Source organism: Gallus gallus, chromosome 28 (genome assembly GCF_016699485.2).
Source record: "Gallus gallus isolate bGalGal1 chromosome 28, bGalGal1.mat.broiler.GRCg7b, whole genome shotgun sequence".
Lineage (NCBI taxonomy): Eukaryota > Metazoa > Chordata > Aves > Galliformes > Phasianidae > Gallus > Gallus gallus.
The window spans coordinates 896,286-921,564 of NC_052559.1; the positions used below are offsets into that span (position 1 = coordinate 896,286).

General features: G+C 45.2%; 1 protein-coding gene across 1 annotated transcript; it reads right to left on the minus strand.

Annotated features, from left to right (window-relative positions):
- Positions 1-4,151: 4,151 nt before the first annotated feature.
- On the minus strand, positions 4,152-25,271 carry TIMM44 (translocase of inner mitochondrial membrane 44). Its single transcript, NM_001286163.1, has 13 exons — positions 25,212-25,271; positions 24,454-24,561; positions 23,833-24,003; positions 23,126-23,206; positions 21,994-22,143; positions 21,296-21,435; positions 20,758-20,843; positions 17,772-17,864; positions 17,325-17,449; positions 16,048-16,098; positions 13,341-13,430; positions 9,645-9,755; positions 4,152-5,516 (listed from the first exon to the last, which is right to left on the minus strand). The coding sequence occupies exons 1-13, from the start codon at positions 25,239-25,241 to the stop codon at positions 5,397-5,399; spliced, it is 1,356 nt and encodes a 451-aa protein (NP_001273092.1). The 5' UTR covers positions 25,242-25,271; the 3' UTR covers positions 4,152-5,396.
- Between the last annotated feature and the right edge of the window lie 8 nt (positions 25,272-25,279).

Consider the following 25,279-nt stretch of genomic DNA (forward strand, 5'->3'; position numbering starts at 1 on the left):
GCTGAGAGTGCACTCGATCCCACTGTCAGTGTCGTTGGTGAAGATGTTGAAGAGCACTGGTCCAAGTACTGACTCCTGAGGGGCCACTCATCCCTGATCTCCACCCAGACACTGAGCCGCTGACCACCACTCTCTGGGTATGATCTCACATCCGGTTCCTCATCCACTGAACAGTCCTCCCATCAAATCCATATCTTTCCAATTTGGAGAGAAGGATATTATAGGAGACCATGTCAAAGGCCTTACTGAAGTCCAGAGAGATGACATCAATGCTTCTTCCCTTGCCCACTGACGCAGTGACACCAGCAAAGAAGGCCATGGGTTGGTCCAGCAGGAGCTGCCCTTGGTGAAGCTGCCCTTGGTGAAGCCAAACCCATATTGCCTCCCTCTCTTCCATGTGCCTTAGCACAGCTTCCAGGAGGATCTGCTCCATCACCTTCCCTGGCACAGAGGTGAGGCTGACAGGTTGGTTGTTCCCTGGATGATCCTTCCTACCCTTCTTAAAAGTGAGTGTGATGTTGCCTTTCTTCTATTTACCAGAGACTTCATCTGCAGCCATGACTCTTCAAATATCATCAAGAGTGACTTGGTGACTACATCAATCATTTCCCTCAGGACTCTGGGATGCATCTCGTTGGGACCCATAGACTTATGGATGTTTGGGTTCCTCGGGTCACCACGCTCATCTTCACGTACAGCGGCGGGGGACACTGCTCCCCCAGTTCCCACCTTCCAAACCATCCGCTGTGTGTAGAGCAGTCACCAGTGAAGCCTGAAGCAAAAGAGTTGTTGATTACCTCAGCCTTGTCCTTGTCTGTTGTTAGCGGCCTGCTTGTGTTGCTCTCTGGGGGGTATGCCCTCCTGGACTTTCCTTTTCTGGATGATGTACCTACAGGAGCCTTTCTCGTTCTTCTTTGTGCCCCTTTCCAAGTCCAGTTCCAGCTGGGCCTTCCTGACCCCATTCTGCCACAGCATTGAGCAGCTAAGGTGCTTAGACTGACCGCTGCCTTCCTCCCACTTCACTGCCACCAGAAGGTCCTGCAATGGCTTTGCTGTCATGAGAAAAGCAGCACCAATTCAACCTTTCAGAACCAGGTTAGGTACAGATCGATGGTGGCATGCTTCTTGAATGGGCATTATTAGCCTTTTGCCTGCGGAGATCGATAAAGCTCATGCTCTGTCTGGAAGTAAGATTTCAGATGTGCTCTGATAGCACTCAGAGACAGCTGCAGGGGGACAGTAGTAGGGGAAATTGTTCTCCTCCAGAATCAGCTTCCCCTCTTCATCTGCCTTAATACCTCCACAGCTCTCCTGACTGAGGTGCTGCTTTGATAGACAGGAGTCAGCTCTGCTCCCACACAGAGCTGAAGAAACAGAAATGCTGCTTTGGGGTGCAGCCTCTGCAGCCTCCTCACTCTGTTATGTCCTTAATCCCTGGTGCTGGGGCATGGATGGTGCTGGGCACAGTCATGCACTGAGAGGAGCCCACTGAGCATGCTCTGCCCAACACCGTCCTGCTCTCTGGGCATCCAGGCAGGTACAGCAACCCAGGTGGATCCTTCCTGTTGCACACGAAGTCCATTCCTATTCCTTCATCTCAGGGAAGTGGAATTAGGTATCATGTTTTGAGTGGCTGTTGTTGCGTCAGCACTGGTTTTCAAAGCCTTAAGCATGAGAAAAAATAAAGCTGCATCCCCATCACTGCACGGAGTATCCCTTGTCACTGGATTGATGAGTCAAGGCAAACTGTATGAGTTATGAAAGGGTCAAGTGTCAAGTCATGCATTTTGGTCACAACAACCCCAGGTAGCCCTACAGGCTTGGGGAGGAGTGGCTGGAAAGCTGCCTGATGGAAAGGGACCTCGGTGTACTGATGGACAGTTGGCTGAACATGAGCCAGCAGTGTGCCCAGGTGGCCAAGAAGGCCAACAGCATCCTGGCTTGGATCAGGAATGAAGTGGTGAGCAGGACCAGGGAAGTCATCCTGCCCTGTGCTCGGCACTGGTGAGGCCTCACCTCGAGTGCTGTGTTCAGTTTTGGGCACCTCAGTACGGAAAGGGCACTGAGGTACTGGAGCAGGTCCAAAGAAGGGCAACAAGGCTGGAGAAGGGCTTGGAGGATATTCCCTATGAGGAGAGACTGAAGGGACTGGGGCTGTTTGGTCTGGGAAAGAGGAGGCTGAGGGGAGACCTTAATGCTCTCTTCCAATACCTGAAAGGTGATTGCAGTGAGAGCGGGGCTGGTCTCTTCTCACTGGTGACAGGATGAGGGGAAATGGCCTCAAGTTGCACCAGGGGAGGTTTAGGTTGGATATCAGGAAAAACTTCTTTACAGAAAGGGTTGTTAAGCACTGGAATGGGCTCCCCAGGGAGGTGGTTGAGCCACCATCCCTGGATGTGTTTAACAACCATTTGGATGTGGTGCTCAGGGACATGACTCGCAGAGGGTTGTTAGTTAGGGTAGGATGGTTAGGCTGAGGTCAGACTTGATGATCTTGAAGATCTTTTCCAACCTGAGCAATTCTATGATTCTATGTTCCTATATATTGGCTGAGCACACTCCTGTGAACAGCAAGGAATACACAGCCATGCTTTCCATTTTGATTCCATCAACTTTTGTTTGCATTTCCCACTGACACAAATATGGGACATAGGAATTTTCAGAAGGAATGTGTAGAGTTACAATTGGATATTCAACTCAACAATTTGATCCTATCTCTTCACCATACTTTTATAAGACCTCTCTCAACTGAGAAAAACACCTCACCCTTCACGTTTGCTCTCTTTATAGTATTTATTTTACAAGAACTGCTCCAAAAGTAATGCCTCCTATTTCATGACGTCAGCTCACTATGTCAGAGGTGACATTGGTGGGATGGCAGTAGAGGTTGAACCTTCCCACCAATATTCCATTACATTTTGTTGATGTGTGACAGATGGCAGCAGAGGGGCAGTCCGACAGAATGGGTCTGATGTGGGAGTGGAGATGAAGCAAAGGGGCATGATTGAATTCCTCCATGTGGAACACATGGCACCCACATGGGCACTTGTTGAACGTTTGTGGAGACCAAACAGTGGATGTGAGCACAGTGGAGGTGGTACATTTCAGTGACAGTGGGTCATCTCTGCTGCTGCATGTTTTGGTGAACACAGCATGCAGCTCTCATTCATTGCTGGTGAAAACAGACAGCTAGTGGTGGTGACTGCATTGAGAAATAGCTTTTTCTAACTGAGAATTTGCTCTATCAACCACAAACCATTCTGCTTGAGCTGTCTCATTAGACAGTGGCTACTGGCAATGTCAGGTAACCAGGAGGTGCTATCAGAGAGAGGTGTCTCAGAGCAGAGCAGCACTAACACAGCACATGCTTTTGCTGCTGACCACACAGACTTGGGTGGGACTGGAACCAGCACTGGGGAGGAGCTGGACACACCCCTGCTCCAGTGCTGCAGTGTCTCCTGGTATCTCACAAGAGCATAAAGACAGGTCAAAGCACTCCTGCACACAGCTGGAGGGCAAATCCTGCACACCCTGGGACTGGGACAGCGAGTGATCGGCTGTGATCAGCATCTGCCCCAGCCTGCCCCAATCAAATGGGTGTCAGCAGTGTGACAGAATGATGGAGATGGAGGCTCAGATGCTGTGATAGGAGGGAGGTGTTCTGCTCCTCATTGGAGCTCCAAATCGGAGAGATAGCTGTTCAAAGGGTGGATTGAGAATTGCTTGGAAGGTCGCAGCCAGAGAGTTGTGGTTAATGGCTCTATGTCCAGGAGAAGGCCAATGACAACTGGCCTGTTTTGGGACCAGTGCTCTTCAAGATTTTTATCAAATACATACACAGTGGGATTTGAGTACACTCCCAGCAATTAGCCACAGACAACATGCTGAGTAGGGCAGTTGACACAATAACACCAACAAGAAAACTGGGACTGTATCTCACAGCTGCCCCTGAGTGCAGGAGGAGGCAGCCAGGCAGCAGGTTGGGGCACGTGCTGTGGGAGAGGACACTGTGCTACTGAATTTGCTGCACACATCACCTCTCACTCTAAGAGAATTGCCGCAGAAGTTGAATGTCTCACTCAAGGTTTGTGCTAAAATCCCATTCCCTTTCAAAGGAACTGACCTTGACAATCACAAGAAGAGGAACAACTGGCAACTATTCTCTTTAATAACCACGTCAAGCAAGTGCTGCCCTGCAACACCCTGTTTTGCACACAGAGCACAGCAGATCAGACCTTTGATTTCCTGTTCCACATCCATTTTCTTTTCCCCTCAACATTACTTTCCACTAAGAGAAGGCAGCCGAAGAACTGGCCCCCAGGTCAGCTTCCAAACTGAGTCTCCAGCAGAAGCTCAGAACCAAGAGTCCTTGCACACGCTGCTTGCCTTCCCATGTCTTCCCTGTGCTACCCGATCTCCAGGACAGGTGTGCTGTCCCTCTGAAGCACAGACCCATCTGGTGAGGAGAGCTGTGCTGTAATGCATCTTAGACAGCACATAAGTGGGACAAGCCCTCTTTTCTCACCTCACATAAATAACTGAGCTACAAGAGGTGACGTTCTACTTGTTACTGCGGTTTGCTTACTCATTTGTTGCTGTTCAGTCTAACCCTATTCCTGGTTGCTGTTTCAGTGCCCTGCCCAGTTCCCTGCAGCCATTTGGAGTCTGTCTCCTCCACATCACCAGCTCAGCCCCCGGAGAAATGCAGCTGTGTACCATTTGGCAGTACCCACTGACACAACAGAACAAAAACACCAGAAACAACAACATTCTCCCTGCAAAGCTGTGGACATATATTGACATATATTTCTCCATCCTCACTCAGTTCCACTCCAACAGAGTCATGTGCAAAGACGTGATTGTATTTGGTTTGGTGAAGACACTGCAGCAACAGAAGGTTCTTGGCTTCTGCTGGAATGAGACCAACATGCCTTAAGAGCACCTCTAAGCTCTTCTCAGAGGTGATGTAAGGCCATCAGAGGATGACAGCGGATTGAAACTAGATCTGTCACATCTCACTGTGCTGCTCATCAGTATCCACCTCTGCCCATCACTGGAAGCACTGGTCAATGTACAGGACCCCAAACATCCTCCTTCACCCACCAGTTAAACAGGAGCCAACAGCAGCTGCAAGTGTCTTAGACCATTCGAGTTACAATCTACCATACATCCTTACAGTGCAAATCGCTACACAGCAAAGCGTAAGGCAGATACATCAGACTTGTCCAGTTCATAATGTGGAGCAGTATAATGATGGCACACCTAATAGCCCATTCTTCCGAAAGAGAACCACTCTAGCCCCCCTCCCCCACAGTGCATCATGCAGTAGACTGGTGAAAGTTCAGAGATGGCACTGCTTTGAGAGAGGGACAGAAAGCTCTCGGATGCAATTCATCTCAGAGAACTTGCTCGGAGCTCGATGAGGAAATGTCCAATAGCCTCCATGCAGCGTAGGGGTTGAGTTCATCCTGGTCTCTGCAAAGTGCCCACACATACAGCATCCGCAGAACCTTGTCCTGGAAGGGAAATCCTTGTTAGAGCTTGCATCATGGTCACAGACCCCCGACCTCAGTTCTGGCTGTGGAGATGCTCCACGTTCCCTCCAGAGAACACTGTGATTTTTCTCTCTAGGTTCTAAGCCCCAAAATCCCAAGTAAGTTTAGCTTTTATGTTTACTTAATTATGGTTAGAAATTTATAACAATTAGGAACCTGTAATCTTTTCATTTCTGAAAGCAGAATTAGGATGTCCCAATATCTGTGCCTGACCAATGTTAACCGACACCCCTGCCAACTTCACGGAATCACAGAATCATTAATCACAGGTTGGAAAAGACCTACAAGATCATCTAGTCCAACCGTCCTCCCATCATCATTACTATCACAAGCCACTAAACCATATTTCATAGCTCCTCATCCAGATACCTCCCGAACACTGCCAGGGATGGTGACTTCAGTAATATCTGACTCACCGTTGAATATAGATTTCTGGTTTCAATCTGGTTTGACTGTAAGGCTCTACTGCTGTCTGTGACGTTCTATTGAGTTGAAGGCTCTTCCTCACAGCTACAGCCTTAACTCTCCCACAGCAGTCTGTGAGCTGCACCCTCTCTCCATCAGGCAGTGGGGCTGAAGGGTTGGAGCACAGAGCTACAGGAAGCAGCTGAGGGAATGGGATGGGGCACTCTGAAAAAGACGAGGCTCAGTGCAGAACTTCTCTCTCTCTACAGCTGCCTGAAAGGAGGTGGTGGTCGGCCTCTTCTGGCAGGTAACAGTGAAAGGATGAGAGGGAATGGCCTAAAGTTGTGCCAGGGGAGGCTCAGGTTGGATGTTAGGAACAATTTCTTCCCCAGAAGAGTGGTCAGGTGCTGGAATGGGCTGCCCAGGGAGTGGGCGGTCACTGTCCCTGGAGGTGTTCAAGGAACGTGTGGGTGTGGTAATGAGGGATGTGGTTCAGTGGGCAGCATTGGTGCTAGGTGGGCAGCTGCAATGGATGATCTTGGAAGTCTTTTCCAACCTTGGTGATTCCATATCTGCATGGAAGTCAGATACATCACCAGCCAGCAGTGAGAAAAGTTATTCTTAAACCTTCTCATCACTGGATATAAGCACTTGATTATATCAATTCATTTTCAGGAAAAAAAGGAACAAAAGAATCTTTAAAAATATGTACACAAAATACACATAACCAAATACACACATCACCACCAAAAAACAAAAACCCTAAAACACAACCTACCGTGCCTATCTGGCTTATTTCCAGTAGTTCACAATAGAGTGAATTCGAGAACATTTGTGGTGGACGAGATGCATAATGAACACAACACCAACCACCAAGAAGCAAAGTGTTCCCTCCAGATAACGAAGCACCACTGGGGGACCAACCTAAGCTCAGTTCCCAGCTGTGAGTTTAACTATTACATTTTTGATTGAATGCATCAATCTTTACAGGTTGCAATTTAGGTTGCAATTAAGTGTGATGAGGGGAAAGTTTCTGCATTGCAGCAGGTGTTAGAAACATCCTACACTAAAAGCCATCTTCCTCTTGTCCAGTGTCTCAGCAGCTTCACGTGCCTCAGCTATGCTTAGAAGGGTTGAAAGTGACATCAATTTGAGTAGCACAGATGATGGGGATGTGTAAGAAGGAATAGCAGAGGAGACAAGAAAAGAAAAACAACAGAACTTTTGCCTGCTTAAGAAAGTGATTTTGGGTTATGGAAGGTTAGTGCACTTCCAGAGACCACACATCAATCTGGTTTTCATCCTACCTTATCTTTTTTCTTTTTCTGTTATTCTTTTATTTAAGCTATTCTCATTCATCTCCTTTTCCTTGTAAAAATTAGAAGAAATAAAATCCTGCCTATTCATAGACTACTGCCCTTGAAGACAGTCAATACGTGATGCACCAGGGAAAAAGAGGAATTTGTATCAGGCACTACACAGCTCAGTAAGGAAGGATCAGAGATTTCCTGGGACTCAGACTCACCTGGACTTGCAGAATGCACAATCTGCCATGGATCTGTCTAATTCTTATTACATTAATATACTTCTAACATTCCCAGCTCCACTATGCTACATGAATTCTCTGCCCTCCATTTCAAATCCTTTGCCTTCATTCAAAAGCAGTGTTGTCAAACCGCACAATTTCCTTATGTTCTACCTTGGTGGCAATGAGTACTTCATAGTCCTTCGTATCTTTGTCCAATCACCCTGTCAGAGGTTCCCAGGTGACAAACAGATGATGCACAGTACTCAGCACAACTGGATATGGGAGGGTTTCAGCAGAGCTCTGGGAGGCACTTTGTGCCAACACAGTGAGGCAAGAGCTGAAAACAAGAGTTCCTACTTCCAGTTGGTTCCAGTGACGTTCCCAGTTTCCTAACAAATGGCTTCAGTAACTCCAGCCTGACTGCCAAGCATCTTTGTGCTCTGTTCTTAAACTGCCCTTTATGAAAGGAAGACGGAGGAAAAAAATAACAGGCTTGGGGGGGGAATCTGTGTGAGGAAGCTTTAACCCACAGTAGAACAGTTCAGTTCTGTCCCAGAGAGTGCCAAAGGAGTAGAACCCACACATAACTGCTTTGCAGACCAGGAGTTTGCTGGCCAGGCACAGCAGGAACTGGAACAGGAAGGTGATGTTGCCTGCATTCCTAACTCCAGTTCCTCTCCTCACTGTGAATTTAATATTATCTACAACTCTGTGTCCCTTCCAGATGTTTGTAGATTCTCCTCATACAAGATAATGTTCAGCTAATGGGCTGTAGCACTTCAAGAGTGTGACAGGGATAAATAGCTCACACGGAGCTGAATGGGATTTCACAGCCAGCACATCTTCTGCCAGCCAATTTAAATTCAGGTTATTGCAGCCTTGTCTACAAAGCACGTCTGATTGAGGAGAACCTACAGGCCTGAACAGCCACAGCAACAAGCACCCAGACTCACAGAACTGAGCTGTATCTAGGCTGCCCACCTGAAGAAGCTAACACTGATTAAAGAAAACATATGGAGCACAATTAATGAGTTTTATGAGGTTTCTATCAGTTACCGTCTTGTCCCAGCCCTTTAATATATACACCACCAGGTCTGTAATAAGACTGCAGAGAAATACAAGCAGGGCAGCTAGCAAGGATGATTCCACCTGTCACAGCTTTCTTATTCCCTCCAGATTTTCATTCATTTTCTCATCTGTCCACCACTAAGAGTATTTTAATTTTAGTTCAGTATTTGTCATGGCCTAGAAAACAGAGAAACTCACTCCCTCACCTAACTACATGGCAATGACTTTGCTGTGGGTGATAACAGTTGATTTATATGGGCAGCTGTTGTTTTCACCTGTAAATACCCAGATGATTTTGCTGAACTGACTGAATTACTGAGCTAAAGGTTTTCTGTGTGGGCAGTTGCAAACAAGCCCATGCTTGTTCTGTAGTTCTCCAAGATGAAAGAATGAGAGCTAGCTCTGGTCCAAAATCCAGAGTCATGACTGTAATGCACAAAAGCAAGCTAATAACTCAGATGTATGTATGTTACCTTAAGTATGGAGCTATCTGAATTGCACCACTTGCAAAAGAGAACTTGTCTGTTCTTCCCAGGTGCAGGGAGCATGCAGAACAAAGGCACTGTAGTTAATTTATTGTGGTACAAAGAGTTACTATTGCTCTACCCATTTTCTCAGTCACTTGTGTTGAAGTCAGCTGCTTCATACTCTAGCTCTGTGTCATCCAGAAATCTGCAAGACACACTGGTGGAGAAGACATGCTGCAACCCTACAGGGCCCAGCTTTCCTGTCTATGGTGTGGGCACCACCATTACAATGGAATTCATAAAATAGCAACATGCTTAGTTGCATTGGCAAGCACATGAGCATTCTAAACCACAGCAAGAGATCATATCACAATCACTGACCATTTAGTAGTCTATTGGAGATGGTGGTGTAACAACACCGCAGAAAAGTTCTCAAAAGTACTCAGTAATGCCTTTAGAGTATGACAGAGGATATGGTGTGAGTGAACTATAATGTATGTGGATAAGCAAAACTGAAATACCCACACACTGCTATAGGGAGCTGCTACAAACTCAATCCATAACTGACATGGCTAGAGATGGACCTAAGGCAGCCACATTCAGCTGGTGAGCATCACTTACCGGGTCACCTTCTACCACTTCCCCTTTCTGGTTCTTAATTACCATCACGATCTGAGCTTGAAAAGTGATGATTAATACTGGTCCCTGCTCCATCATTTTTCCCATGGCCAGCTGCAATTAAAGAAAACTTTATTAGAAAATGCAGTATTTTTGCAGATTAATGTAGAAGCACCAAGTATTTAGCACAGCTACACAGCCTGCTCTCCCCCAGCACCGAACTCAGTTTTCTTCATCAGATCATATCTTCTCTGTTCAAACACATGCTACCAGCCTTCCTGCAAAGCATTCTCCCAACATCTTGCTCTAGAGGGAGGTGCCAGCCTTCCTGGTAACGAATGACAGAACTCACTTCTGCAATGCTCTCTTGCTTAATGAGAGGGAATCAGTTCTCAAGCACTGCAGTAACTGACACCATTCCAGTCAGGAATTCTGGAAATCCAGTCAGGATTTCTGGAACTTGCCCAAGTCATTCTGCAATGCAAAGAGCAACTTCAAGAACAGCTGATAAGACTAGACGTGTACAAGACCAGGGGGCCCCATGATGTGCATCCCAGGGTCTGCAAGGAACTGGCTAATGTGGTTGTCGAGCTGCTCTCCATCACATTTGAAAAGTTGTGGCTGCCTGGTGAAGTCTCAGTGACTGGAAAAAAAGGGAAACATCACTTCCATTCATAAGAAAAGGAGAAAGGAAGATCAGGGAAACTACAGGCCACTGTGTCTCACCTCTGTGCCTAGGAAGATCATGGAGCAGATCCTCCTGGAAGAGATGTTAATGCACACATGAGATGAGGAGGCGATCCAAGACAGCCAGCAAGGCTTCACCAAGGACAGATCGTGCCTGACCCATCTGATGGCCTTCTGTGATGGAGAGACAACTAAAGCAGGCAAAAGAAAGGCAAGTGATGTCATCTACCTGGACTTGTGCAAGGCCTTTGACATGGTCCCACACAACATCCTTATCTATAAATTGGAGAGATATGGGTTTGAAGGCTGAACAATTAGGTGGATAAAGAATTGGTAGGAAGGTTGTAACCAAATTGTTGTCAACAGCTCTATGTCCAGGTGGAGGCCAAGTGGTGTCCTGCTGGGATCTGTCTTGGGATCAGTGCTCCTCAACATCTTTATCGAATAGACAGACAGTGGGATTGAACGCACCCTCACCAAGTTTGCTGGTGACACCAAGCTGAGTGGTGCAGTTGATACAACAGAAGGAAGAGATGGCACCCAGATGGACATGGAAAACCTTGGAAGTGGGATCATGTGAACTTCAACAATGATTCAACAATGCCAAGTGCAAGGTGTTGCACGTGGGTCAGGGCAATCCCACATGTGTGCACAGACTGGGAGAAGAACTCATTGAGAGTAGTGCTGCAGAGAAGGACCTGAGGGTCTTGGTGGATGAAAAGCCAGACATGAACCAGCACTGTGTGCTTGCAGCCTGGAATGCCAACAGTATCCTGGGCTGCATCAACAGATGGGTGGCAGTGGGGGGACTGTCCCCCTCTGCTCTGCCCTTATGAGGCCCCACCTGCAGTACTGCGCCCAGGCCTGGGGCCCCCAGCACAAGAAGGATGTTGGAGTGGGGCCAGAGGAGGCAACAGAGATGCTCAGAGGGCTGGAGCACCTCTGCTATGAGAACAGACCAAGGGAGCTGAGGTTGCTCATCCTGGAGAGGGGAAGGCTCTGGGGAGACCTGACTGCAGCCTTCCAGTACTTATAAGCACTTATAATACTTATAACCTATAAGCTTATAAGCAGAAGAGACACTGACTTTTTACAATCTGATAATGGTAGGACAAGCGGTAATGGATTTAAACTACAAGAAGAAAGATTTAGATTAAGTATTAGGAAGAAACTGTACTTAAGGAACAGTGAGGCACAGGTTGCTCAGAGAAGTGAACCCATCCCTGCAGGTGCCCAAGGCCACGGATGGAGTCCAGAGCAGTATGATCTGGTGGGGGCAGCAAGCCCACAGCAGGGGGTTAGAACTAGATGGTCTTTAAGGTCCCTTTCCAACCCAAGACCTCCTATGATAATGCCTTCTAGCCAAGTATCTAAAATTCAAGTCCTTAAGCACGGAACATGAGTTTATACGTTGATATTTTAAAGACTTAATTTTAATTTCAGTGCTGCAAACTTTGCAGAATGTGAACTCCTTTAAATCTTTTCCATGTTAATTTTCAAACTCAGTAAACGCTTTTTCTGGACAAGATCCCTCAGCACAGTACCATAAACCTTTTCTAGGGAAATGCATTTAAACGTTTAAACAATCATCTCCCTTTTATGTCCCTTTCTTGCAACACAGAGAGTGTAATATGAATTGCACTGATTACGTCTTATGTCAGTCATTTTTCAGCTAGGATAATGTAGTTTCCTTGAGAAACTTTATGCAAAAATAGACATCCAAGACACGTATATAACAAAATGTCTTTCCAGACACCACTCAGAATCAGTGCAGAGCTCTATACTAATGAGCACCGACCCTACCTATCTACACCAAAAAAGTTACTCAGCTTACAAGGAAATCAAGCCACCTAGATTCTATTAACAGAGAAAAACTTCAGATTTAAGTAAGATGCTCAGGAAAAAGGCCATCACGTTTGTTACTCCCAAAGCTTTGATTTTGTTAGAACATGTTATTTACTGCTGGACATTCAAGAGAATTGTCAATGCCACATACATTTTCCTGTTCATTTGGCACATGTTTGCAGATAATGCCCAGAGTTGCCAAAGAGGCATGACGTCCTCTGAACCTAGATGGATGAGAGATAAAATCAGGCACCAATGGTCCTGAGAAGCTTTCTGTCTGTTAATGGGTCAATGATTTTCTTGCTTCCTGTGCAATCATCAGGCAAGTCAACTGCCACTGCTCTTTTGCAGGGCTACAGAAGGCAAACTCTTCAATCTTTTTTGTAGGGCATCTCCTCAGATGTTTCTGGAGCTCTCATGTGTGTTTCAAAGGGTGAATGTACAACTGCCCCATTCCTCTCCTCCACTTACACACATCCTCTGAGGCAGAGATCATTTTGGGATATAAAAGACCTGATAAAAAGTGGGAATTTCTTTTTGAGACACCTTTGTCATCGAACAAAAGAAACCTGCAGTACTGCGACAGATATCATTAAAGACCTAATTAAATGAAGACAGTACAGCAGACTCACTGCTAAGTACAACAGTAACACTTTGGGCTCCAGAGTAAAGAAGAATACAGAGAGCAGAGAGCATAATGACTGTGCAAACATTTTGTGACTGCTCAGCTGCCAACACAGCTCTTAAGGCAGCAGTGCCATTACCTCCCATACAACCATACAGAGCAGCACTTAGGTCTCTGATAACTGCTCCTGCACTGCACAGCCTTGAGACACGTAAAAAAGCATCAACAAAGCCCTTCATGGAAAACACTGGATCAGTGCTATTGGCCTTTCTCAGTTTTTGCAGGTGGTTAAGACCGAGGTGCCCTGGTACAGATGAGGCAAACCACAATGTCATAACTTAGGCTTGATCACATAGTAACAAATTCCTTCTCCGAACCCATCCCATGTCTCTCTTCCTGCAACAATGATCCATTCCTCCCATAGCAAACATGGTAAACAGAGTAACATGAGGCGAAATAGTCTCAGAGCAAAGAAGAAAATCCCCAAAACCATGAGTTTCTAATTCATCCCCCCAAGGTGAAATACAGAAGAGGACACTCACATCAATGTTGTCTATGTCGAGAATCCTGGAGTGGAACTGGAGACCCATGGCTTTGGCTTGCTGGATTGGATGAGCAAGCTGACTGTAAGTCTAAATGAAGCAACAAACTTGTGTTACATGTTTGAATTTGCTCTGTCAAAGAAAAAGGAATTTTCTGCTTAGAGAGAACCATCAGAAAATATGAGAATAAAAGTTTTTTTTTTTTTTTGCAAACATACTGAACACGTACATCTTGCAATATACCCTGCAAGCCAGCTCAAATGCTCTGTGCTTCACATAACCAAATTTTTCCTAAGAATCCCATCTCCCCTGGATAGAACAAGAGATCATTGGTTACAAGCGAATATACATACTGAGTGCACCTGAGAGCCAGGGCACTTGCAGCTCTGATCTGACAGCAGACAGGGAGAAGCTGTTTTCCTCACGCCCAGCCAGACCCTGCAGGCAGACCAGCTCTTCCTGGCTGCCTTTAGGCACATATGCTTCATTATTTATGCATCAAGAATTGTTGTTGGGATTTGAATTTCAGCATTCTCACAGCAATCTTGGCAGCTACCAAGCAAACAGGAGGAGTCCCTACCATGACTCCCCGAACACTGATCTTTTAACCTTCATCACAAGCATTCAAATGTAAATACCTGACAGAAGTATACTGAGAAAGTCACCAGAGTAAAGCTGGTATGACAGAACAGGGATTCTGGGGACAACAGGCACAGGCAGCTTTGTTGCTTTACCTGCCTTACTGCTTTGTACTCTACCATGTTAGTGATCAGCATCACAACCTTAACACTTTCAGCATGGCTCTGTTCAAAGAGTCTCCCATCTTCTGGACTCTCATTTCTAGAACTCTCATTTACTCCTTGGGTCTGTTTTTATGGATGAGTCTTATGAGCAATTTCTGACTACCGCTAGAAGGGTTTGCATGTTTTATAGACCACAGTAAATCTATTACTTCCCACTAGAAATCTGAAAGGAATCCTATGATATGATCTCAAAAGTGGCTTGAAACATTAAAGTAGTCTGAAAATAAGGGGAATTCTTTAATATCTTACTCTTGTACTGTGCAACATTGCTACAAAGATGCTAATAACTAACAATCTCCAAAAATTTAAATACAGGAATTAAAATAATAATAATAAGCCCAGTCTTTTCCAGTGTGTGAACTTGCAGCCCCCTGGTGGTGGCTGTGACTGGGAAGCAGTTACATTCTTTATTTTAAAGAAGCACAGGTCTGCACTGCCAATAACAGAACTATTTTGGAACAGAGAGAGGAAGAGAACAAATGCCCTTTCATGCTTAAATGCTATTGTCAGGTAAAGATCTGCTTTCATAAAGTTAAAAGGACAACAATATGATTACTGAACAACAACCAATTCATATTCGTTTCTCCAAGAAGTGCATCCAGTGATCAAAACCTATACCAGCAGAAAAGTAAATTCACCATCTCACCAATAAATTCCATTTTTTGCAGTCAGATATACAGGCTGTACAATACCTATACAGAAATTTCAGAAAAACTTGAGCCTACAAAGACTGCTGGGATACCACAGCGGAGATTTGTTTGGGTAACAGTCCCAGGGACAACCTGACTGCCACCAGAAAATCATCACCTTCCAGGGTCAGCTCAAACATCTCTGCACCTTTTCAGCCCATCTCGGGGTTCTGATCAGCGCCAGGAAAAGAGGCACAGACTGTAACCAAGAGGATCCATCTAAACATCAGGAGGCACTTCTTTATTGGGCAGGTGAGGGATCACCACAGTGGGGATGCCCAACCTCAGAGATGTTCAAAGACCATCTGGATACAGTCCTGGGCAAACTTGAGGTGTCCTCTCCTTGAGCAGCACATCAGACCAGATGAGATCTAGAGGTGCCTTTCAACCCAAACCATTCTGTGTTTCCAAGCTACAGAGGAATACAGGACATACACAGCCAACAAGATCAGTCACTGCTGTACATGTTTCTTCACACTCAGCTATGCTAGAACACAGCTGATCACAGAGAGCCACTGTCTTTCCTGTCATTCCTCCATAGCTTCAGGCTCCAGTGGCTCCTTAAAAGCTGAAGTAAGTTAAGAGGGCTTTGTGTGTTCACTTGGCTTTGCACAAAGCCTCCCCAAAACAGCCCAGAGTCAAGGCACTCCAACAGCTCCAGGAAAATCAGGCAGCTGTGGTAATACTGAGCCCATGTTAAATAAAATTGGAAGCACATGAGTTGGTGCTGCAGAAGCACCAAATTGACTGGAGCTAAGCACTAATTTGATTGAACTCCACAAAATCCCATAATCTGAGATCTTGAAAGACTCCTCAAATCCTGGAGACTTCTGAATTCCAGGGCCTTATTCTGAAGTCACCACCAGTAGAGAACAGTGCACCAACCCTCAAAGGCTCTACTAAAGTCCAATCAAATCAAGCAGGGCTTTGAAGAACTGGAGCTAGTTAGACTCATTCGGGATTAGATCTCAATTATCTCTCTCTAAACAGCATTCCTCTCACATCCATTCTACTCCAGAAGTCCATAGTGCATACTTGACTACATTAGAGCTTTACAGCATGAGCACATTTAATGGAGGAGCAGAGAGGCAAAGTGGGTAAGCAGCATCACAGTCACAATGGCCACACAGCTTGCAAAGAAAGCACAGCACACCTACTTCGAAGTAAGAATCATAACCTTTTTAGACATTTTGAGTACTCTAGTACTCTACTTACTGCCTCATAGCACCAATCTTTGAGGATATCGAGCTCTCCAGATATCATAGCCTAAGACAGAAAAAAAAAAAAAAATCAGTAAAATGTAGGCATTTAGAAATATATGCCATATCAGAGAACTGAAGCATCAGCCGTTTCAGCAGCGAACTGCCTTAAGTCCTACATCCTGAATCAGGAAAGGAGCAAGAAGAATTAACAAAGAGGAGCAGCAATAAGACCTTCTGTAAACACACACTAAGGCAGATGTATATAAATCTTCAGATAATGAAGATGCAAGCTATCCTAAACCACTGCCAGAATGTGCACTACCCAGAAATCCTGGGAGGTCTTATTTCACTGCAGACATTACAGTTCCAGCCATATCTCTGATACATGCAGCAGTCAGTCACCACAAAGAAAGCAGTGGCAGAAACAAACACACACCAGGTTGATTATCTGTATCTCTAAGTATTGCTTTTGCTACTTTTTTTCAGTTCATCCCACACTGCTACCTCACAACCAGAGAATGAGAAGTATGTGATGTGCTTACTGGCATGCATCAGTTTGACATACTTCCATACATACTTCCAACATCACTGCACTGCAAGGTGAACAAAAATAACTGTGCTTTCGTTTAGCATTCCTTTCCCCTCAAGCCTCAGTGTTGCCAATCTCTTACAAATCTCTCCAAACAATTTCTGTTGTACCTCTTTGAATTTCCTCCTTTTGCTGTCTTTTCTGACACAATGTGACAGCAAGAAAAACTACAGACATCTACAGTTATGTAGGCACTTTGTAGCATAACTTTGAGTGTATTTATACCACAGCCTTTAAAAACATTGTTTCAGACTTGTCAGGACTTGCTCTTCTTAGCAGGTAGCTACAGATCACTCAGAATCATGCAGTGCAGGGGCCCCCACTCCTTCCCTTTCACCAACAGCTGATATCAGCTCAGAACTGTCTGTTCACCTAGGTCACTCTGATCCCTCTTTTTTCTTGTGGGAGAAGGAGGCCAGTTGCCTTCCAGTGCAAAAGAAATTTTGTTAGGTTATTAAATGATGAGATATGGTTTTCAACTAAACTGCAAAATCCAACCACTGGCCATTCTGTGACTCTGCAATTCCTATTCCTAAGACTATTTTATGAAGGGCGCTGTGCAAATCTGGATGCTACAGAAGCAAAGACAGCCCCAGCTTTTAATTTTATCATTAGAAAACAAAGAAAAATCTTCCATGCAATCTTCCACAGTAAAGGAAAAAAAAATAAAATGAACGTATCCCATTCTGTCCCCACCTTACCTCCAAGACATTGGGAATTATATCACGCTCACATTGCTTTAAGAAACGATCTTTGTCAAAGGATGGATCCACTTTGAGTATCTCTGTCAAAACCTCTGACATTTCCGTCTTCGAGAACAATCCACCTGATAAAACAATTCAGTGAGACCAGCAGAATGACAACTGCTGCCAGAAACTAAGAGAAAAGATGGATCTTGGGCTTTAGAAAGAGGGAAGGAAGAGTCATCTTGAAACAGACTGAGTTACACTTGAGATTTACCCTACACAAGCATGTGCCAACATACTGCCAACAGCAGGTTGCTGCACTGAATGTCTGAGTAACAATCCATGCAAAATACTAAAAAGCTTGAGACTCTTTCCTAAAGCTTAGTATCACATGTAGGACATCACTAACAGCAAGAGTCAGAAGGCTGGACATGCAGTTTCATAGCAATGACGACACATTACCTATCAAGTCAGTGACTTTGTCTGTGACAGCTCTGGAAGCTCGAATGAACGCATTATCACTTTCGTCATACTTCATTTTCATTTCAAAGAACCCTGAAACAAGAAGAGATGTTAGCACAGAGTCCTTCCACTGAGTTCCTGAACAAGGAAGAGCAAGCAGATTAAACCTGACAGTTCTCTTCTAAATCTCTTTCTTGATTAACAAGTTTCAGTTTCAAAAGCTAGTTTTCTCCTCACCTTCATGCAATGTTCTCATCTCTTTATAGCTGTCATTAACCATGGGATTGGTTCCTTTCACATGAACATTATCACAGTTGGAAGGGACCCATGGGATCCGTGAGTCCAGCTCCCAGCCCCACACAGCACCACCCAAACACTTTGGCTGAGGATGGTGTCCCAACACTCCCTGAGCTCTGGCAGCTCAGGGCCATGCCCTCTGCCCTGGGAAGCTGCTCCATGCCCCCCACCCTCTGGGGCAGAGCCTTTCCCTCACCCCCTTGTCCTCCCTCAGCACAGCTCCATGCCATTCCCTGCGCCATTTCCTACTGCTGTCCACAGAGAGCAGAGCTCAGCACTGCCTGCAAGAAACTGCAGCTGCCATGGGGCTCCACTCAGCCCCCTCTCCTCACCTGTGGATGCACCCACTTGTGCTGAAGCTGCTGGCAGAAATGACTGCCAAACCACTCTCCATCATCTATGCAAGGTCACGGAGAACGGGAGAGGTGCTTGAGGACTGGAGGAAAGCCCACATCACACCAGTCTTCAAAAAGGACAAGGAAGAGGACCCGGGGAACTACAGGCCAGCCAGCCTCACCTCCATCCCTGGGGACAGTGACGGGACAACTTACTTGGGATGCCATCTCCAAGTGAGCAGAAGAGAAAAACATTATAAGGAATAGTCAACATGAATTCACCAGGAGGAAATCATGTCTGACCAACCTGGTAGCCTTCTGTGATGCCATGACGAGCTGGGTAGATGAGGGGAGAGCAGAGGATGTTGTTTGCCTGGACTTCGACAAGGCTTTTAACAACATCTCCCACAACATCTATGTAATGAAGCTTAGGAAGTGGGGGAAAGAAGAGTGGACAGTGAAGTGGACTGAAAACTGGTTGACAGGCAGAGCTCATTGATCAGTCTGAGTCTGGTTGCAGTCTGTAACCAGCAGTGTTCCGCAGGGGTCGGTGCTGGGCCCAGTCTTGTTCACTCTGAGCAAGTTTATTGATGATACAAAGCTGAGAAGAGGAGGGGGCCATACCAGAAAGTTCTGCTGCCACTTAGCAAGACCTGGACAGGCTGAGAGTTGGGCAGAGAGGAATCCAATGAGGTTCAACAAGAGCAAGTGCAGTGCGCTACAGCTGTGGAGGAATAACCACATGCACCAGTACAGGCTGGGGGCTGCCCTGCTGGAAGGGAGCTCTGCAGAGAAGGATCTGGGTATCCTGGTGGCCAGCAGGTGGCCATGAACCAGCAGTGTGCCCTGGTGGCCAAGAAGGCCAATGGAAATCTGGGGTGCACTAAAAAGAGCATGGCCAGCACAGCAAGGGAGGTGATCCAACTCTGCCCTGGAGAGGCCACATCAGGAATGCTGTGTCCAGTTCTGGACTCCCAGGTTCAAGGAAGATGGGAAACTTCTGGAGAGAGTGCAGCAAAGGGCTATAAAGATGATTATGAGCCTGGAACATCTCCCATCCCATACAAGGAAACACTAAGAGCTGTTTAGCCTGGAGAAGACTGAGAGGGAATCTAATCAGTGTTTATCAATATCTAATGGGGAGGTGTCAAATGGGCAGGTGTCAAGAGGATAGAGGCTCTTTTTGGTGGTGCCCAGTGACAGTACAAGGGCCAATGGGCACAAGCTTGAACACAGCAAGTTTCATACAAACATGAGGAAGAACTTCTTTACTGTGAGGGTGGCGGAGCCCTGGCACAATCTGCCCAGAGAGGTGGTGGAGTCTCCTTCTCTGGAGATACTCAAAACCCGGCTGGATGTTTTCCTGTGCAACCTGCTGTAGGGAATTTGTTTTATAGCAAGGAGTTAGACTTAATGACCTCCAGAGGTACTTCCAGCCTCTACAATTCTGTGATTCTGTGCAAGGAGAACTCCTGCAAAGCAAGATCTTGAAGGCAGAAAGAAGATATGACTGAGAGTGGGAGCAGAAAGCAAACCCATTGAAACAGATGAGCACAGCAGCAGCAAAGTAGGGTAAAACAAGCCCATTCTCTCCATTATCTGTCTCTGGACATAATTAACAGACCAGAACCACAGAAGACAGTTGCAAGATAACAGGTAAGTACAAAGCAACTTCTTCCCACCATGTCAATTAACAACTGGAATGTTGAAGCCTATGCTTCAAACCAACCAAAAAAAAAAGCAAAAAACAACCTGCAGTGTTCTCAATACAGGGAATACACAAAAGGAGAACACAAGTTGTAGAGTTTGGTGCAGCCACATCTGCAGTGTTGCCTGAACTGCTGCACAGTACATGTATTCAGTATTCTTAGACTTCTTTTTTTGTTTGTTTGTTTTTTAATACAAAGAAATGAGGCAAAGTCCCACACGTTCCACAGTCCTAAGCAGATGACAACAGAAATCAGCTCACTGAAAACAAAACTTTTCCTCACAATAAGCTCAAGGATGAGAGTAGACCTGCCTGACCTATACCCTGTGACATGCACTTATATGTGTCATGTGTAAAGGTGTATCCAGAGTTCTTCAAACAATTGTGAAAGCTAGTTTTGGTACATACAGCAAGTGAGACTGACCAAAGACAATGCCTGACCGGGGGGATGGCAACTTAGGGGGACTGCAGTATTGCAAACTATGCATACTTCCCATTCACGTCACCTCACAGCAACAATCATAACAATACAATGTTGTGATAAGCATTCTGTTGGGATTAGTTGCACAAATGGCATCAGATCCCACACGGCAAGAATCAGATCAGAGAAAATAGTATGCTAATACTTTGTCTTTGGTACACCTACTATTGAAGACCACGTTGTTGTCCTTGAAATCTTTCCACTGCTGATACCATCTTGAGTCCTTGTGTAGCACCATACCCATGGCTTCCCTAGAAAGTACAGAAGAGAGGAACTTGTGAACAAATAACTTGGAGGTGAGAGAGTAAAAAGATTAATATTCTGATGACTATCACTGAAGCATGCAGTAGTACTGAGGCTGATACACAGCATAGAAAATACATGATTTAGTGGAGGCAAGGCACTGAAGACAGCAAAGATGCTTAGACTTAGCCCTGCCAAATACACCTCAATAGCAAGATGTTAGAACTGAGAAAATGTAGTAAGTGCAAGTCAGACAGAACACTATGTACACACCCTACATTTTTAAATGCCCGGCTTGACTATCAGAAAATTCAGTATCATAAACTTATGGTAGAACCTTGCCCTCAGATCTACCTGCTCTGCTCACTTCAGCACTTGATTTTTAATCTGATCCGTAGGTTTAAGACGTTTCTATGTATAAACTGATAAAGATTTGCCCTAAATTACATGACATACGTACTCATTAGCTTCAAATATTCGCTCCTCTTTAATCCTCTCGCCTGAGAACTCTGTTCTTTTCCGTAGACGCTCTGGACGTTTGTAAGGACCAGTCTGCCCTAAAACACTTTCATCTATTTCCTTCTTAACAGTTTCTACTCCCTGAAAGGAAAGCAATTCTATTAGGTTGATTTACTGTTCCCTTGTCTTTCCCATAAAAATTAAAATTGTTTCTGCCAAAGGAAAGAGACAAAGATAAAAGCACGTGTTATTCTCATCTCTCTTACTCAGCAAATCACAGAATCATAGAATTAATCACTGAATGGCCTGGGTTGAAAAGAACCACAATTATCATCTAGTTCCAATCACCCTCCTATATGCAGGGTCGCCAACCACCAGACCAGGTTGCCCAGAGCCACATCCAGCCTGGCCTTGAACGCCTCCAGGGATGGGGCATCCACAACCTCCTTGGGCAACTTACTCCAGTGCTTCATCACCCTCTAACAAGGGTTAGAGGGTGGTGACACAAATGCTTCTTTATTGACATGTATGGACAAAGACAGCAGTACCAAGGTTTTCTACTTAACAAGTTATGTCTGGGATAGCAGGCTGATGGTTGTATTGAAGTTGTAACAGCACAGTATCTAATTTTATATTTAGCACAGGTTCAAATGATCTGTGCCTGCAGCACTAGGTCCCAGGAAGGTGCGAGAGGTGTACCTGAGAAATAGCTTTGAAGGCTGCTGTCTTGCCTAATTTCTCTCCTCCTTTTGTCACTGACTCTGCTGACTGCTTTGCTGTTTTTGCTGCTTCTTCCACACCTTCTTTTATCTTCCGACCGATATCACTTTTACTTACTTCATCCAAACTCTGGAAAAGAATAAAGAAGAAAATCATAAAAACACAGGTGAAAGCACACTTTGTATAAGCCTTTCTTAGGACTGCTAAAGACCTACATGTAATAGGGCTAACCAATCCTAAGGTGAACACACAGTTTATATGTCACAGAAGAGATTTACTGGGACACAGTGGCTTGGCACTGAAACTCAGCCAACAGCTCTGCAGAACAATTCTGACTACTCACAGCCACATACACATTTGTAATAGCTGCTACTTGTACATAAAAAAAACTGTTTTTCCTGACCTCAAACAGAAGGACTGTTGATGCCAGAGTTAAAACATTCCAGTGCTTTCCTTTAAAACAATCATTTACTACTTCTTAAGAGAAGACATAGCAGAGGTTGAGATAGCTCTCTGCTATCCAGATCTTCCTGTAGAATTAGCAAATGCATTTCTCAATCTAACATATTCCTTTGTATCACTTAGGCTGTGTCTACCAGAGCCAGGATCTAGCACACATCTAATTTTTCTCCATATTTAAAATGCTATAATGAAAATTCCACAGTGATTTACTCAAGAGATAGAACTCAAATTGTAGCAACCACTGCAAAACATCTGATGTCTGGACGAATTGAGTACATAACAAGAAATGAAGTTAATGAGCATAAATTTCAGTGCTTGGTCCCATCCTCTTCCATCATCCTCTTCCATAAGTGCTGAAGAAGGAAAGAACCATACGCACCATCTTCAACCTCCAAATATGAAAGGAGCTGCTGGATACTCTGGCAACGCCTGTCCTATACAACATACAACAACCAACCAAAAAATCTGTCATACATTAATTGCTGCAGCTTTGATAACAGCTCTATCCTTTACAATCTGGAATAGTGATAACCTTTGAGATAACAACTACCCAGCTTCAAGAAAAACAAGGAAATGATAATTCAAATACACACAGAATCTCAGAGCTGAGCTCTCTTAAGGAAAGGTGATTCCACAGCTACGTTTTTACCTCTTTAACTGTACCAGTTATTTCTTCAAGTTTCTTTTTAATTACTTCTGAGGTTTTCACTGTTTCAGATTCAATGGTTTTCTGTGGAGAAAAAGAAACCACGCTGCATGTAGTTATGAGGGCAAACAATACTCATTCAAAAATACCTTAGGGCACAGAATATCCTATTAACACTAATTTAGGGCAAAAAGAGCTACAACTGCTCACGCCTAAGTAGAATTAATTGATTTATCCTTCCTCCTAACACATTTTGCAAATGAAAAATACATTCTTACTAAAAAAAAAAAATCAGAATATAACGCATTCTCAGCTGGATAAAAATCTGTCTTAGGGTGAACACTAACTGAGTAACCAACACAAGTATTTAATTACTGCGAGTAATGCCATTTAATAGCCTTCAAAGAATGCAAAAGAAGTATTTAAAAAAACACTATGAACATTAAACTTAACGTCCCCATATTTTATCAGCTTGTCAACTGGGAAGTCCAGTGAGCAGCCTGCTGGGAGGATTTCCACTAGAAAAAAAAACGCTCTAGGTCAACCATTTACCTGTCAGTACTTCCAGCCAAGCAGAACTTTTCATAAAAGTAGGCATGCTAACCACTACGTAGTTTATTTGCACAAACACTCAAATTTAACATTAAAAACAGAAGTAGTTTAGCAAATAGGCAGTGAAAATGTCAAAGGAATTCATGAGAAAGACTTACATATTTCCTTCTTGCTTCTCGAAGTGCATCAGACTCTTCGAGCTTTTTAGCTTCATCTCGGAACTTTTTAATACTTTCTTTCATCTCTTTGTTTTTTGCTAATTCTTGTTTGATGTTTTCCACAAAACCTGATATAAAACCTTTTCTTCCTCCTGAAGAGTAACATCTAGACTAAAAAAAATTGTTACATGTTGCAGAATCCAAGAAGAAATTAAGCAAGCATCAAAGCCAGCAAATATATTTACTTCAGCCCAGTACTGGGTCACTTCTAAGGTACTAAATGTTCTGGTAACTACATTACAACGTTGAAAAAGTACCACCTTCCCTTCAAAACAGCCAAGTGTCTAACATATGTTTGGTGCCTCACAGAATACATCTAAGTAGCCACTAACAGGCAGTCTGACACTAACCAGGCTTGAAAGTCTGGTAAACAGAGCACAACTCCTGACCTCTGTCACTTCGATTCAGCCTCACAAAAATCCTTGGATTCATCGCATGAACCTTGAAAAGTTAAAACTTTCAGCTTGGAATTGCTGCTGCTTGGAAACACACCCAGCAGATACAGTATTCTAGTGGGAAACCAGATTCAGCCTGAAGTACAACATTCAGTCGTTAGCCAACCTGGTTGATCTCTGAGACAGGCCTGCTCGCTCTGTACACAGCACCACCGTGGACTGCAGGAACTGGGTATCTTCTAGGCATAAGCCACATGCCACTAATGAGACATTTCTGCAACAAAAACAAGCTCAAGTTAGCACACAATACGAGATGACAGCAGTCCTGAAGAGCCAAGAAAGGAAGGCAAGCATCCTGAAAACGGATGGTCATCGCTGGGAGCAGATTCAGAGTGCTGCTGAGGAACTCCATCAGGCTCGTTCCTTGGGATGACCCACAAAGCTTTGCTGACGTGTTTGAGTAGCGCTATAACCACTGAGAGGCTCGCTTTCAAAAAATCAAAATCGCAGCCCACGACAGGGCAATGCACTTTCCAGACTGAGACAGCTGAGGAAATGTACGTGCTCTACAGAACCCAGAGCCTCTGGAAGCTCAAAGCCAAACACAGCCTAAGCAGACTCCTTCCCCCCGCTCGGCTTTACTCGCAGCTCAGGTCGCTGTGCTGCCTCTGAGGAAAACCAGCGGTGCGGGTGAGGGCGCGGAAGGGGAGAGCAGACCCCGAGGGCCGAGGACCTGAGTGGCAGAAGGGCTGAGAAGCGGGAGGAGGCGGCCCCGCCCCACACCGCGCCGGCCCCGAGGCTCTCCGGGCACCCCCAGCCCCCCGCCCCGGCAGCGGCTCCCGCTGCCCCATCTCAGCCTCGCGGCGCCTCCGAGTCCCACAGAACCGGCCCTGAGCGGACGCAGCGCCCGCACCCCGCGCTCACCCGGCAGCTGCTCGCCGCCGCCGCCGCCATTTTGTGAGCTGAGCGTGTGACCCTCGCCTGGCGCGAGG